We start from the raw sequence: 15,394 nt of genomic DNA, 5'->3' as shown, positions 1-15,394 counted from the left end.
CAAATGTATTTTCCGGTCTGGATGGTAAAATGGATAAAATCGTATTTGGAAGATAGAAAGCAAACTTTAGTTGTCAGAACATCAACATTATTAGAAAGAAAAATAAAATGCGGGGTTTCCCAAGATTCGGTTCTAGGGCCGCTACTTTTCTTAATATGTGTTTCGAACATGAAAGAATTTATAACTAATTGCATGCTAATAACATATGCTGATGACACAATAATGTTGTTTAAGCCATATACGGTAGATGGTTTGTTTGCTATTATGGAGATCACTTTAGCTGAATTGTCTAGTTATATGCGAATGAATCATATATCATTAAATATTTCAAAAACAAATTAGGTGATATTTTCAAACATAAAACATTTTGAAACAATTAAGATACTTTCATTTGGAAATGTACTGATTGGAAGGGTAGGCCATTTCAATTTTCTAGGAATGATTTATTGATGAAATGATTACATGGAAAGATCATGTGTTGGGCACTTTCCATTAAAAATTTTTGAGGGATGGATATTCAAAATAGACTAAAGCACTTTATTCCTCATGAAGCACTTAAAATTTTGTATTATACTCTTATTTCTTCATATTTAGTGTATGGATGCGCTCTTTGGTCTAAGTCGTTTAATTATGATACACGTAAATTCCAAGTAATACAAAATCGGGCAATTAAAAACTATATTTTCATACAAATACTCTACAAGTGATCCATTTCGCGTGTCAGAAGTTCTGAATGTTTCTAAAATATCTATGCTCCAAGTTTCAAGTTTGGTTTATTCGTTGATTAATTCTTTGGCACCACTTAGACTAAGACAACTTTATATGTTTCAAACGGCTTCAGAACCCAACAACCTCATCTGAAAATAATTTACTCATATCAGAAAAGCGCCACAGAAATTGAGGTGCACTGTCATTACGACATGTTGGTGTAGAGGTATGGAACATGTTGCCCAAGTATATAAAAAATCAATTTCGCTAAGTTTGTTCCGAAACATTAAAAATAAAATATCTTATTGAATAGATAGAAGTTGTTTGTTTACTTTTTTCCGTTTAATGTTTAGTGAATAAGGTGTATATGATAATCTTGTGAAGTGATTTATTTCCTTTCAAAAGTGGAATTGTTCTTATATTGCCCAATTATACAGAAGAATTGATTTCGCCAATATCATTCTGGAAAAAAAATGCTTAAATATATCTAATTGAGTAGATGAAAAAATGCTTACATTTTCTGTTATTTAATTTTTGTTTGATCGTTTAGTTCTTGTGCTTAATGATATTAAAAAAGGATATTTTTGTTTTATGTCAGATTTTTTCGTTATATTTTTATTAAATGATTGGTTCCTCAAATCCTTGTATTGGTCGTTTATAGTCTCTGGCATGTTGGCAATACGGGAATAAGTGTATTTATTGCTTTTTATATTGTCAATAAATAAAGTCAAGTCAAAAAAGTCAAGTGTATGGTATACAAGACAAATAGATCAAATTGATTGATGCTATGTACGAGAATAACACTGCTGCCGTCAAGTTGGGAAATGAGGTTAGCAACTAGTTTTGTATTAAATCGGGAGTTGAGTAGGGTTGTGTTCTATCCCTCTTTATATGGATCATTTTCATGGACTTTGTCTTAAGGAGCAAAGGAAAGAATATGGGAGACCACGGAATCAAATGGGGAGAAAAAACGTTCCTGGACTTAGCTAATGCTGATGATTTAAGCATCCTAAATGAAAGTGTAAGCAAAATAAATGAACTTTCAGAGGTTTTGCGAGTTCAGGGTGCTAAAATAGGTTCAAAAATTAATGTTAAGAAGACTAAGTCACTAAGGCTAGGAATAAGTGAAAATGGAAAAGTGACGTTAGGTAACGAAAAGATTGATCAGGTGGGTAGCTTCACTTACCTTAGTAGTATTAATAGTAAAGACGGTGGGAGCAGTGAAGATGTTAAAAATAGAATAGCCAAGGCTCAGGGTGTTTTTTCATTGTTAAAAAAAGTTTGGAAGAATAGGAAAACAAGTCTGCAAACTAAGATCAGAATATTGGAAGGTATAGTGAAGACAGTGTCAAATATGGCTCTGAAGCATGGGCGCTCCAAAAAGTGGATGAAAATTCACTTGATTTTTTCCAGAGAAATTGCTTACAGATTGTTCTGAGTACCCGGCCGACTGACCTTATTTCAAACAGTAGGCTGTGTAAAAAAAAACGTTGTTCAATCCTGCTTTCTAGGGCTGTAATGAAAGAAAGATTGAGATGGCTAAGGCATGTTCTGCGGATGAAGGATGAGGGATTGCCGAAGAATGTCCTATTCAACCAACCGTCTAGGGCTAAACGAAAAGCAGGTCCTCGTCTGGGGTGGGAGGATGCCATAAAGAAAGATTTAAAGGAAATGTGAACTTCCTGGGAGGGTGTAAGGAGGGAGTCTGTGAATAGATTGGGACAGAGAAGTTTCCGTAGCTGTGTTGACCTTAGGTGGCTTGGCGCTGAGGTTAGTTGCTATTAGTAGCAGTAAATAAAAAAAAACTCCCCGAAAGAAGAATAGACAATTCCCTTTTTAGGGAACTATTTCTTGCCTCTTTGTGGTTAGGACTAGCATCGTTAGAGAGTTTATGGGTGCGGTGGTAGCCCTGCACTGCTTTTTCTGACAAATTGTTCATTCCAACTTCATTCTCTGATCATTAACGTCCTTGGACACATCTAGTATAAAATTTTAATCCCTCATAAAATCGCTGGTAGCGTAAGTGTCTGCAAAAGCCTTGGTTTGACATAATCTCTTTTTTAACATTTCAGGAGTTTATTTTGTGTAATCTTTTCAAGTAATTCTTTGAATTTTTAGTTATTTCTGAATAAAATTAATTCAAAGTAAAGTTTTGAGCCAATTCTGGCAATAATCATCATTCAATAATCATTCAATCATAGCAGGCGTATGAATATGATCTTTAATGTTTCAACAATTGTGGAGTTACCCACCTGCAGTATCCGTTTTTATGATTAGACCAAGAGAAAGAAGGTTAAAGATTAATTTAACCCCTCCCACCCTCTGACGCTGCCCTATGTAGTTTTCCGAGACCTTTGAAACTTGGGCATACAAATGCACTCCATGAGGCATCAGGCACACTCCCCCGATCTAAAAATTTGACTCACCTGTCTTCCACCATAATAACTAATGCACTATAATACACCACTGCAATGCCAACTAACATATAGTGAAACAAGGTATCGAAAAAAAGCTTTAAAATTAACCGTTTATTTTGTAATGGAGCACGTGACGTTTCAGGAATAAGTGCACCACCCCCTAGTATTGCTGTCTAGAGACCAAGAAGTTGAATGTGCAATTTTATATGGTTTTATATCAGTAGGCTATCTTGTAATTTTTAGTCGACCGCAGCTCGGCCTTCTTTGGGGAAAAATTGTAGTTTTGTGCAAAACAAATGGCAAAAACGCAACCTTACTGTGTCACAATCGTTTTGGCAACTTTAGTTGCCAGGAGCAGGAGAGCTTTTTATTTCTGTTCGAACAAGCCTCCTCCTAATTTTCAAGGACTGTCAGTTCGACATTATCCCACTTAGGAAAAAGAAACAAACAAATAAGAACGTGTCCGTTATCGTCCTCCTCGAAAAAACTCAAAATTCCACATCTTGTAGTAAAGGCTGGAAACTTCTGTGATGATTGTCCGCTAATAAGCTGAATTTGATGATGTAATTATTATCAAAATCACTTGTCCTTTTGAGGATGTTTTCCCTTTTTCGAAAATCTGGTAATTTTCACAGGGTCTTAGCTCTTGATGGGTAACTTTAAAATTGATAAGTTTTATATATTTGGGATGACCATCAAAAGCCCATTATTTTATGTATGTTCCTTTGTTTTTAGATTCAATTCGACAGAGCAGAGTCTCATTAGGCAGAGTCGCTCACTGCTGACGTTCTTAACCACGAACTGTTTGATATGGTTATTCATTTTAATTTGTATTCATTTTAGGTTTTACTTACATATTGATTTCTGTTTGTTTTTTGCTTTTACGATTAGCATTATCATACGATTTATTTTCTGTTTTAAGGTTTTAATGTGGCTCTACTTTTTTTTTAAATAATAACTTTTCAGAAAATTCATTTTTTAATTAATTAGTAACACACAATTTTGAGCCATCTAAATATTTTGCTTTTTTGTTAAGCTACAAATAGAAATTTTCTGGAGTCGAATAAAAAAAATTAACTTTGACCTTCTTTTTTTCCAGGACGGGGTTGACCTCTACAAAATTCGGCAATCTTTCCGTCTAATCCCAACAAATTTGTATTTTCTAATGAAGGGAAAGTAAAACAGTTCAAAATAGGGATGATACCTTTATTGACAGTGAATAGATATAAAATTATTTAACTGGATATTTCGAACACATATACAATGTTCGTCATCAGCAGTAAAACTAAAATACATGAATAAAAATAAACAAAATTTATACCTAATAAATTAATTACATATAGTTTATTGCTCTTATTTTTTTCAATGCAACAGCGGAGGCAAATCACTTTGACCTTTTCGGTTCCGGTTCATTAGAATTATCTGAAATATTACGTGGACAGAAATCATAGCTCTTAGGTGAGGTGATATTTACTTTATTTGACCTCAGTAAATTATCATAAATTGAGTTCAATCCAAATTCACCTGTATCTCTGTTTATGGAATTATTCTTGAATAGAATGTTTTTAATTTCGATTGTTTCCCTGAAAATTTGCTTTAAACCTTGGTTCCTAGAAATCGAAGAAACATTTTCAAACAAAATAAAATGATTTGGAAAATTAAAGATATGCTCCGAGAGGGCCGACGTGAAATCTTCAGGTTTGGTATTTTGCTCTAAAGACGATGAAATAGAATTATGATGTTGTAGCAATCTCGTATACAGTATTTTGTGAATAATATATTTGTTATAAATATTTTCCTAATAAACTGTATTATTCTCTATAAAGTGTAATCGGAAAAGTCCTTGTGGTGTTTGTAAATAATATAAGTTATTATTCTTATCTTGAAATTACTCTTTCTGCTTCAATCAGTAACCTCAGAGTTAAACACCTCACAAGTTAAAGACTTCCTTTTCAAATCGATTGATATCTTCTCTCAATGTAGGAACCAAATCTGTGCTATATCCCAAGGTTTAGTTTGCTAAAATTATAAATTTGTCACCTATCAATTAATACCAATAGACACCAGATTAATTAATAATATGTAGAAATAAAATATATAAAAAATTATAAGGAATTATACTAATTTTGAATATGTATAAGTTATTCTGATGTACAAATATATGAATTGTAAAAATTAATAAAAAGTATTACAACTGGTGAGCAGATAAAATAGCCACCCCACATCTAACAACAATGGTGGCATTCGCGGGTTATTCAAAAGTAGATCCAACCAATGTTGTCTAGTTCATCAAGGGCTTCAAGCATCTACACAGAATCTTTTGCAGGAACCATTGATAACGTCAGAATCTATATATATATAAAAATAAGTTGTCTGTGTGTGGATCTGTGGATCGTGGATCAGGTGACGTCACCTGAAAAAACTGGATCAGGTGACGTCAAAACTGAAAAAACTAAAAAAAGGCAAAAACTACAAAAAAAACTAAAAACTAATAAAAAAAAATAAAAAAGCTAAAAAACTAAAAAAACTAAAAAAAGGCAAAAACTACAAAAAAAACTAAAAACTAATAAAAAAGCTAAAAAACTAAAAAAACTAAAAAAAGGCAAAAACTACAAAAAAAAACTAAAAACTAATAAAAAAAATAAAAAAGCTAAAAAACTAAAAAAACTAAAAAAAGGTAAAAAACTAAAAAAACTAACTACAAAAAAAAACTAAAAACTAATAAAAAAATAAAAAAGCTAAAAAACTAAAAAAACTAAAAAAAGGCAAAAACTACAAAAAAAAACTAAAAACTAATAAAAAAGCTAAAAAACTAAAAAAACTAAAAAAAGGCAAAAACTACAAAAAAAACTAAAAACTAATAAAAAAGCTAAAAAACTAAAAAAACTTAAAAAAGGCAAAAACTACAAAAAAAAACTAAAAACTATTAAAAAAAATAAAAAAGCTAAAAAACTAAAAAAACTAAAAAAACTAAAAAAAGGTAAATAACTAAAAAAACTAACTACAAAAAAAACTAAAAACTAATAAAAAAAAATAAAAAAGCTAAAAAACTAAAAAACTAAAAAAAGGCAAAAACTACAAAAAAAACTAAAAACTAATAAAAAAGCTAAAAAACTAAAAAAACTAAAAAAAGGCAAAAACTGAACCGCAAAAGCAAAACCGCTCTGAACAATACATTCATTTGCGAGATGCAGTTATAAATGACGGTAATACCACAAACGTTGGAAGATTAACAATTTTACCTTCGTCATATGCTGGCAGTCCCCGTCATATGCATGAATATGCTCAAGATGCTATTGCGTATGTTCGTCTCTATGGTCGTCCAGATTTATTTATTACATTTACTTGTACTCAATCTTGGGACGAGATACTGCAGCTTTTACTTCAAGGACAATCGGCGGTTCATAGGCATGACATTACGGCACGTGTCTTCCGGCAAAAGTTGAAATCACTGATAAACTACCTTGTAAAACATGAAGTGTTTGGGTCAGTGCGATGCTGGATGTACTCAGTGGAATGGCAAAAACGAGGTTTGCCACACGCACATATACTAATCTGGCTACATAAAAAAATTACTTCAAACGAAATTGATGATGTGATTTCCGCTGAAATACCTGATAAAAATGTCGATAAGGGGTTACATGATATTATTGTAAAAAATATGATACATGGACCTTGCGGTGCACTGAACGAAAATTCACCATGCATGGCCAAAGGAAGGTGCACAAAGCAATATCCTCGACTTTTAGTACCCAAAACAATTACTGGCAATGATGGTTACCCACAATATAGAAGAAGATCTACTGAAGATGGCGGTAAAACAGCAATAATAAAGAAGCGTAACGGTACCACCATCGAAGTAGATAACCAGTGGGTTGTTCCATATTCCCCTTTATTATCAAAAACATTTAATGCACACATAAACGTTGAATACTGTAATTCCGTAAAGGCAATCAAATACATTTGTAAATACGTCAACAAAGGCAGTGACATGGCAGTTTTTGGCTTGCAGTCCGAAATCAAAGATTTCGATGAAATCGTACAATATCAGGCTGGAAGATACATAAGCAGTAATGAAGCTGTTTGGCGAATTCTTTCATTTCCGATACATGAACGTAGTCCAGCTGTTGTTCACTTAGCGGTACATTTACAGAATGGTCAACGTGTTTATTTCACGGAAACCAACGTGCAACAAAGAGTCCTGAATCCACCGGATACAACATTAACAGCTTTTTTTTCGCTTTGCAAAAATGATTCTTTTGCAAAAAAACTGCTGTATACTGAAGTGCCTTCGTATTACACGTGGAATACTAATAATAAAGTATTTGAACGTCGAAAACAGGGTAAGTCAGTCGACGGCCAACCTACCATCTTTAAAGATACCACGATAGGAAGACTCTACACCGTTCACCCCAATCAACATGAATGCTTCTTTCTACGCCTGCTTTTGGTGAATGTACCCGGTCCGACATCCTTTGAGTATTTGAGGACTGTAAATGGTACTATACATGACACTTACCGTAGTGCATGCCAAGCTCTGAATTTATTGGAGAATGACCAACACTGGGATAACTGCATCAATGACGCGTGCGAAACGTCAACCCCAAGTCAAATTCGTGCATTGTTTGGCATCATTTTAACAACTTGCTCTCCATCAGCTCCTACAGAGTTATGGGAAAAATATAAGTCAAAAATGTCCGAAGATATATTTCATCGAAAACAGTTAGAGACGTCAGACATGACTTTTGATTTTACATCAGAAATTTATAACTACACTTTAGTTGTTATAGAAGATTTGTGCATAAGTATGGCAAACAAACCTCTTCAGGGTTTGGGAATGCCTTCACCTAACCGTATCGCTGCTGTTTCGACATGTGTAGAATTGGATCGTGAACAAAGTTACAGTACGAGTGATCTATTGTCGTATGTACAAAATAACATTTCCAAGTTAACGTCGGAACAAAAAGACATTTATGATACGATAATGCATTGTGTCGATAACAACGTTGGAGAAATTTTCTTTTTGGATGCGCCAGGAGGTACTGGTAAAACGTTTGTGATAAAACTGATTCTGGCATCAATTCGATCTAAAAATGATATAGCGTTGGCAATTGCGTCGTCCGGAATAGCCGCAACATTGCTGCCTGGTGGAAGAACTGCTCATTCCGCTTTGAAATTGCCTCTGAACTTGCATTCTACAGAAACTCCCACGTGCAATATTTCCAAATCATCTGGGATGGGTAAAGTATTGCAGCAATGCAAACTTATTATTTGGGATGAGTGCACAATGGCACACAAAAAATCGCTCGAGGCTCTGGATCAATGCTTGAAAGATTTGCGAGGGAAGTCGAAACCCTTTGGCAGCACCTTAATATTGCTTGCGGGAGATTTCAGGCAAACATTACCTATAATACCTAGATCAACTCATGCAGACGAAATGAATGCTTGCCTGAAAAATTCTAATTTATGGGCACACGTAAAAACATTAAAATTAACTACAAATATGCGTGTCCGATTGCAAAACGATGACTCTGGTCAAACATTTTCAGATCAATTGCTGGCAATGGGAAACGGAAAGCTCCCAGTAGACTCAATTTCAGGACGTATACAACTACCTGCTGATTTCTGTAATTTAGTGACGTCCAAAAATGAATTGATTGAAAAAGTATTTCCGAATATTCTAAAAAATTATAAAAATAATAAATGGCTAAGTGAAAGAGCGATTCTCGCACCCAAAAATATAGACGTCCACGAAATCAACAATATTGTTTTGACCAAGATTCAAGACCAGGCAGTCCTTTACAAGTCAGTCGACACAGTTTTGGAACCAAATGAAGCGGTTAATTATCCATCTGAATTTTTAAATTCCATAGATCTTTCAGGGTTTCCACCACACGTGCTACAACTAAAAATAGGCGTACCAATAATACTTTTAAGAAATATAAACCCACCAAAGCTTTGCAATGGCACTCGACTTGCCGTAAAAAAAAACAGTGGAAAACCTAATAGAGGCCACAATCCTGACAGGGCCTTTTGAGGGTGAGGCTGTTCTTATTCCTCGCATTCCCATGATTCCAACAGATCTGCCTTTTCAATTTAAAAGATTGCAATTCCCAATTCGATTAGCATTTGCAATCACCATTAACAAAGCTCAAGGTCAATCATTAGAAAAATGTGGTATTGATCTTAATACTGATTGTTTTTCCCATGGACAATTGTACGTTGCATGTTCGAGGGTCGGTAAACCTGACAATCTATTTATATGCAGCGAGAATTGGACAGCGAAGAATGTTGTATATTCGCAAGTTTTACGCAGTTAATTTGTATTTCGGAACCAAATGAAGCGGTTAATTATCCATCTGAATTTTTAAATTCCATAGATCCTTCAGGGTGTCCACCACACCTGCTACAACTAAAAATAGGCGTACCAATAATACTTTAAGAAATATCAACCCACCAAAGCTTTGCAATGGCACGCGACTTGCTGTAAAAAAAAAAAAACAATGGAAAACCTAATAGATGCCTCAATCTTGACAGGGCCTTATGAGGGTGAGGCTGTTCTTATTCCTCGCATTCCCATGATTCCAACGGATCTGCTTTTTTCAATTTAAAAGATTGCAATTCCCAATTCGATTAGCATTTGCAACCACCATCAACAAAGCTCAAGGGCAATCACTAGAAAAATGCGGTATAGATCTTAATACAGATTGCTTTACCAATGTACAATTGTATGTTGCATCTTTGAGGGTCGGTAAACCTGACAATCTATTTATACGCACAGACAATGGGACAGCGAAGACTGTAGTATATTCACAAGTTTTACGTAGTTAATTTGTATTGTATCTATCTATCTATCTATCTATATAAAAACGAGTTGTGTGTATGCATGTTTGTTTGTTTGTAAAAAGAGCGTTTGCATATGACGTCATTATTAGTACATACGGCTTTGTATATGGACAGACAATGGGAAAGCCAAGAATGTTGTATATTCGCAATTTTTACGTAGTTTGAAACACATATATAAATCTATCTATATTCACAAATGGGACACAGGGACACAACTACAATGGCGCGTAACTAATATGGCGCGTAACTAATATGGCGCGTAACGACTTACGCGCGCGGGGGGGCTTGGGGGGGCGCGAAGCGCCCCACCAACTAGGTGTTGGGGTGGCGCGAAGCGCCACCCCAACAGCTAGTATATATATATATATATATATATATATATATATATATATATATATATATATATATATATATATATAAAGCTACTTTGAATAGTAAATAGATAGCGCGAAATGGGCATAGATTTCAAAATATTTCCAGCATGGAATTTTCTAAGGCATTCATATGCACTGTCCTTGTGTTCAATAAGTTTACTAGAAAATTGTTTATTTTGCCTTCAATAAGAATCTACAATTATTTAACCATGTTAAAAATTATCTATTGACACATAGTGCAATTGATTGTCTGGCTGTTATTCTTCAGAGCTCAATAAGATAATTTGTCCTATATAAATTGGAAATCTTTTATGTGTTTATATAGCCTATTGATGTTTCCTAACAATGTTTTAATTAGTTTTGGCTTACATTATTTTCATATTTTTTTTAATTTATCATGATGCCCAAATAGTAAATTTATAGACTTCACATTGATATAATTCAGCTTGGAAGAAAGTGAATACATCACTTGATGCATTTGCAATGTTCTTTTCAAATTCAGTACATCCCATTAGATTTTCAAAATCCTTGCAGTTTCACACCTAAAACAAAATGTTCCAATCCATTCCCAAAATACGTATAGCCTAGGCTAGTGGGCAAACTTGTAATTAAGATCCATCCAGTTTCACAAAGGTAATAAACAGGTAGCTTTTATCTGAATCCAAGTTGTAATATATTCAAGTAGTAAATATATCTTTAAATAATATTCATCACCAAAACTCTTTATTGCTTCTATTGGAAAATAAACTAGCCTAGTTAAAGCACTTCTGCCAGCACCACCAATGTTGAATCACTTGGTCTTTTAGCCTAGCCACTAATCTAGGAAAAACATAGTTGAAGTTCTAGTTAAGCTACTTTTCACTGTCTTTGAAAGAGGTTAGGATATGAAAAAGAAACTTTCAGGGATGGGTCTGCACACTAAAGTAAGTCCTAAGAAGGTATTTTGAAGTACCTATCTCCACTTCTTCTCCCTATAGAGGGCAGCAACCTTTGATGATCTTGAAAATCTTTGTGTTATTGAAAGTGAAACCTTGCAAAATAAATCTTCTGCTTATATGAAGCACAAGAAAATTGATTTCAGCCTCACAACCTTGCTTAATCCTAATTTATGAGGATTAAAAGATCTACAAATACATTTCCTAAATTTAGAAAAAAAAACCATTGGTATGGTATAAAACTCTACCCAAATAGAAGAAATTTTATTATCAGAACTAAAACCAGAGGAAAAGAAATTAATAACTGAAAATTAAGGTAAAATGCTGTTTTGTCAAAATTTTATTAGATCAAGTAAAGCAGGCAAATTTCTAAGACATAGAAATCAGAAGAGGGTTAATATAGTAGCTTTGCAATACCATCCCAGAGTATGTTTTTGACACTGGATTCATTACTGAAAGTTTCATTTTCCTAACCTTAACCTCTTTCCAAGATAGTGAAAAGTAGCTAAACTAGAATCATCAAAACTTATGACATTATCATAACCTTCCTAGATAAGAGAGTTGATAAAGATGTGTTAAGCATGCAATTCAGTACACCAGTGATTCAAGTTCCAAGGCAGTAATAATGAAATCTGAATGTTTGAATTTTTTGCTTGAATTTTAAGTATAGTGAATGCTAAGACAACCGTATTTATCTTAAAATATAGTTAGAAAAAATCAGGAATTCAATTATGGTGAAAAAGACCTCGATACGCAGTAGCAGGTGCCAAATTTAAAATAAAAAATAATAGTCACTGGGTGAGCCCCACCCCATCATCTTTCCCTCAAAGTTCAACAAGAATCAGTTAAAACCATATGGCGTCAAAGAGCTTAAGGGAGAGTAGTCATCTCAGGGAAGAAATTAAATTTAAAAAAAGAAGATTTTTCAACTTAAATTGACATTAACACTTAAAGCGAACAGAAATTATTTCTTACTTGAAAGAGGCTGTCCCCTCCTTAACATCTCACTCCTTACGCTAAAGTCGTTTATTAATTTTTAAAAAGCTTCTTATTGTTGTAATTAAAAAAAATAAAAAAAATACACCCATGAATTAAACTCAGTTTGTCCTAATGGGTTAGTTCCATCATTTTTTATATTTTGTTGGAAAGCTTTTAGAACCGCTCCGATTTTTCTTTATTTTAGAGTTCATTTTTTCCCTTATGATTATTCGAACATTGTTTGGATTTGTCGATTGAGCTGTACAACAGACAAAAAATATATAATACAGATGATTAACAGGCATATGACTTGAAATTATTCTTGATGAAGGTGATGCATATTTGAAGACGTTGTTTCCCCTTTTTGGGTCAGTTATTTTATTTAAATGACCAATTCGTGTTTATTAAGTGCTATAAATTTGACGCTCATATGTTTGAAAACTGTGTTCACAAGAACATTTTAATAATGTTCTAAGTTTATATTTAATCCTCTTGAGTTTCTCTCTTTTTTTAAGTTAAAATGTTCTGAATAATATTGATTTTAACAGAGACTATTCATGAAAACGTTTTTGAAAGTGACAGAAAAACACAAACACAAAATTATTAGCACCGAGTTTCACCTAGGCGTTAGCTACGATTTTAGTTTGGAGGGGGGGGGGGGGGGGGTACAAAAAAACTAAAAAGCTTTAAAATTGGTTTTTATAGAATTTTGTTACTTTTGTAAAGTCACAAACATTTCGGGGAAAGAGACCCCATCCTGGATAAGAAATTAAGTATCTATGAGAATTTTTTACTTTTTAGGACTGTTCAATTATGTGATGTTCTAATAGTTGTTGGTTGAGAGTAGAACTGCTCATAGCAAAGTTGATGCTTCATACCAATAAGTTAATTGTCTCTTTGCAGAAAAATTATCACTAATTAACTTTTTCCGGTAATGTATGTACTGTATGTATGTATTGATTTATAACCCATCATACAAAATAATGAAGTGATGGAGTACATTGAAAAAAAGGAAATCAAGAAGAAAGAAACAACATATTGTAATTACATTCTAAAATACAAACAAAAATAATTCCACATAAAAAAACAACATTCTGCCATTCATGGCTGCTTTGCTTATTGCACATGTGTACATTCAGCTCAGCTAACTTAGCACACAGCTCAGACAAGCTATATTTTTTCATCAAACAAGAGTTGTGGGTCCATGGAGGAACTTGCAACAGAAACTTAGCAAATTTGAAGAAAATACATTTCATCCTAAGATGGTCAGATACACTAAATATAGGGTAAAATGGTACTAAATACAGAATATCTGGCAGGACAACACCCTTGTAAATTCTTGCAAGATGGGCTCTATTCAAATGAAACTGAGAACTAACAATGGGACCATATACACAACAGATTTTTGTTTCCATACTTACAATTTACTTGTTTTCTAGGATCCACACAATTATTATAAAGTTACTACAGGTACCATTGTCCCTTTCTTTACCATCTTGGAACAAAAACACATTCTAAGTTCTAACCTTGAGTTTCATGTGCTTCAGTTCTGCTTTTTCATAATCTTAGAAAAGTCAGAACTCTTAATGACAACTAATAAAAAAAAGTAACTAAAAAAAAAAAAACAATAGCTCAATTAGTTTTTGATAAATTATTTACATTTCTCACTTTTTTCCACATGGTCTGTTGTTAAAATAGTAAACCAAATAAACAAAAGAATTCAATATACAAGGTATTTGATAAATTTTCAGTGTAACACAGAAGTCATCAAACAAAAAAAGAATACTAGAATTTTGTTCTCTTTTTAGGAATGGTAATTGCTGCTGTTGCAATTAAACCCCAGCTGTCCACCTTCCTTCCTCTAATAGGTGGATAATGTTTTAATATACTATAGAAACCACATAGCCAAAAAATCTATCACTCAATTCTTTACTCAAAACTATCTGCAATTGTACCCCTCCCCCCTGATCATATAATGCCTGTATATAGCCCTAGGGTATATAAAAAATTTTGATGATTTTATTGGCTTTTGTTATTTTTTGTACTTATTTTTAAAAAAAGCTGGTTCATAAGGCCAATTTCACCAAACAAAACAAGACTTTTGATAAAATTCTGGTGTCACACAGAATCTAAATCACAAAAGTAAGACAAGAATAATTCATTATTTTGCATGGTTCTTTTTTACCCATTTTGCATCAACAACTGGCTCTTAAAACAAATTTGAAAAAAAAAACAACAGAAAAACAAAGAGACTTTGTTGTTGTAGGTAGACCAGAATTATTATGTAACATAGAAATTAGAGGGATAATATGACATATATGATTTTATTGTTCAATTCTCCTTCCAAATATAATATGAACTACATTTCCAATTAAAAAATATTCTTAATTTTGTAAAAAAATAATACAAGTAAAAAAAAATGGGGGGGGGGGGGTCATAAAGGAACTCATCCTCGTTTTTTCCCAATGTTTTAATTTGCTAATAAGCATATATTGGCAAATTAAATATACTGGTATTTGTTGTACTGCATATCAAATGGTAACATTGTATTGTTTAATTACACAATAACGTTTTATTTTTAGAAAAGAATATTGAAGGATTTGGATAGACTTATGTCATGTCCTCAGCGTCCTTGGATTGAAATTGATGCAGATAAAATTTCAGAGAATATATTTGAGTAAGCTTAGATCTTATATTGTTATTTTCAAGCACGTTTTGTTTTGTGTAAGTTGTTGGAAAAAACATCATAGTTTTATGTGAATAATTTTCCGACAGTAAATTTGCTTTTGTAGCAAAAAAGATTGCAGGAGGAAAGGGCAAACGGAAGCATAATTTGAAAGAAATATGCTATCTATTTTGAAGCATACACTATTTTTCACTCTATATTGGTTTTTATCTCTCCAGGAATAGAGGTTGCTGTCCCACTTGACTTCCTACATGGGTATGTGTATGACTTTGGTATATTTATTTATTAATACAAATGACCATCCTATCTTTGAATACAAATGATCTTTCTGATGTTTTTAATATTTTCATTGCTGAAGTAAGCTATTCTAATGAAAAAGTTAACAGCTACTCAGTTTTAAAGAGGAAAAAGCTTGTTTGGCATTTTTCGAGTTAATAATTATTTTATTAT

General features: G+C 33.0%; 1 protein-coding gene across 1 annotated transcript in view; it reads left to right on the top strand.

The window, feature by feature from the left end:
- Positions 1 to 10,424: 10,424 nt before the first annotated feature.
- Positions 10,425 to 15,394, top strand: part of LOC136035013 (ubiquitin-conjugating enzyme E2 W-like) — a gene marked incomplete at its 3' end in the record, with an annotated part of 28,702 nt that continues 23,732 nt past the window's right edge. Inside the window, 2 exon segments of the mRNA XM_065716594.1 lie at positions 10,425 to 10,467; positions 14,841 to 14,935. Of these exon segments, the coding sequence (XP_065572666.1) occupies positions 10,453 to 10,467; positions 14,841 to 14,935 (110 nt within the window). The 5' untranslated portion in view covers positions 10,425 to 10,452.

This window comes from Artemia franciscana, chromosome 13 (genome assembly GCF_032884065.1).
Source record: "Artemia franciscana chromosome 13, ASM3288406v1, whole genome shotgun sequence".
Classification (NCBI taxonomy): Eukaryota; Metazoa; Arthropoda; class Branchiopoda; order Anostraca; family Artemiidae; genus Artemia; species Artemia franciscana.
Note: the sequence above shows the minus strand (reverse complement) of the source record. Positions and strands in the feature narration are given on the sequence as shown.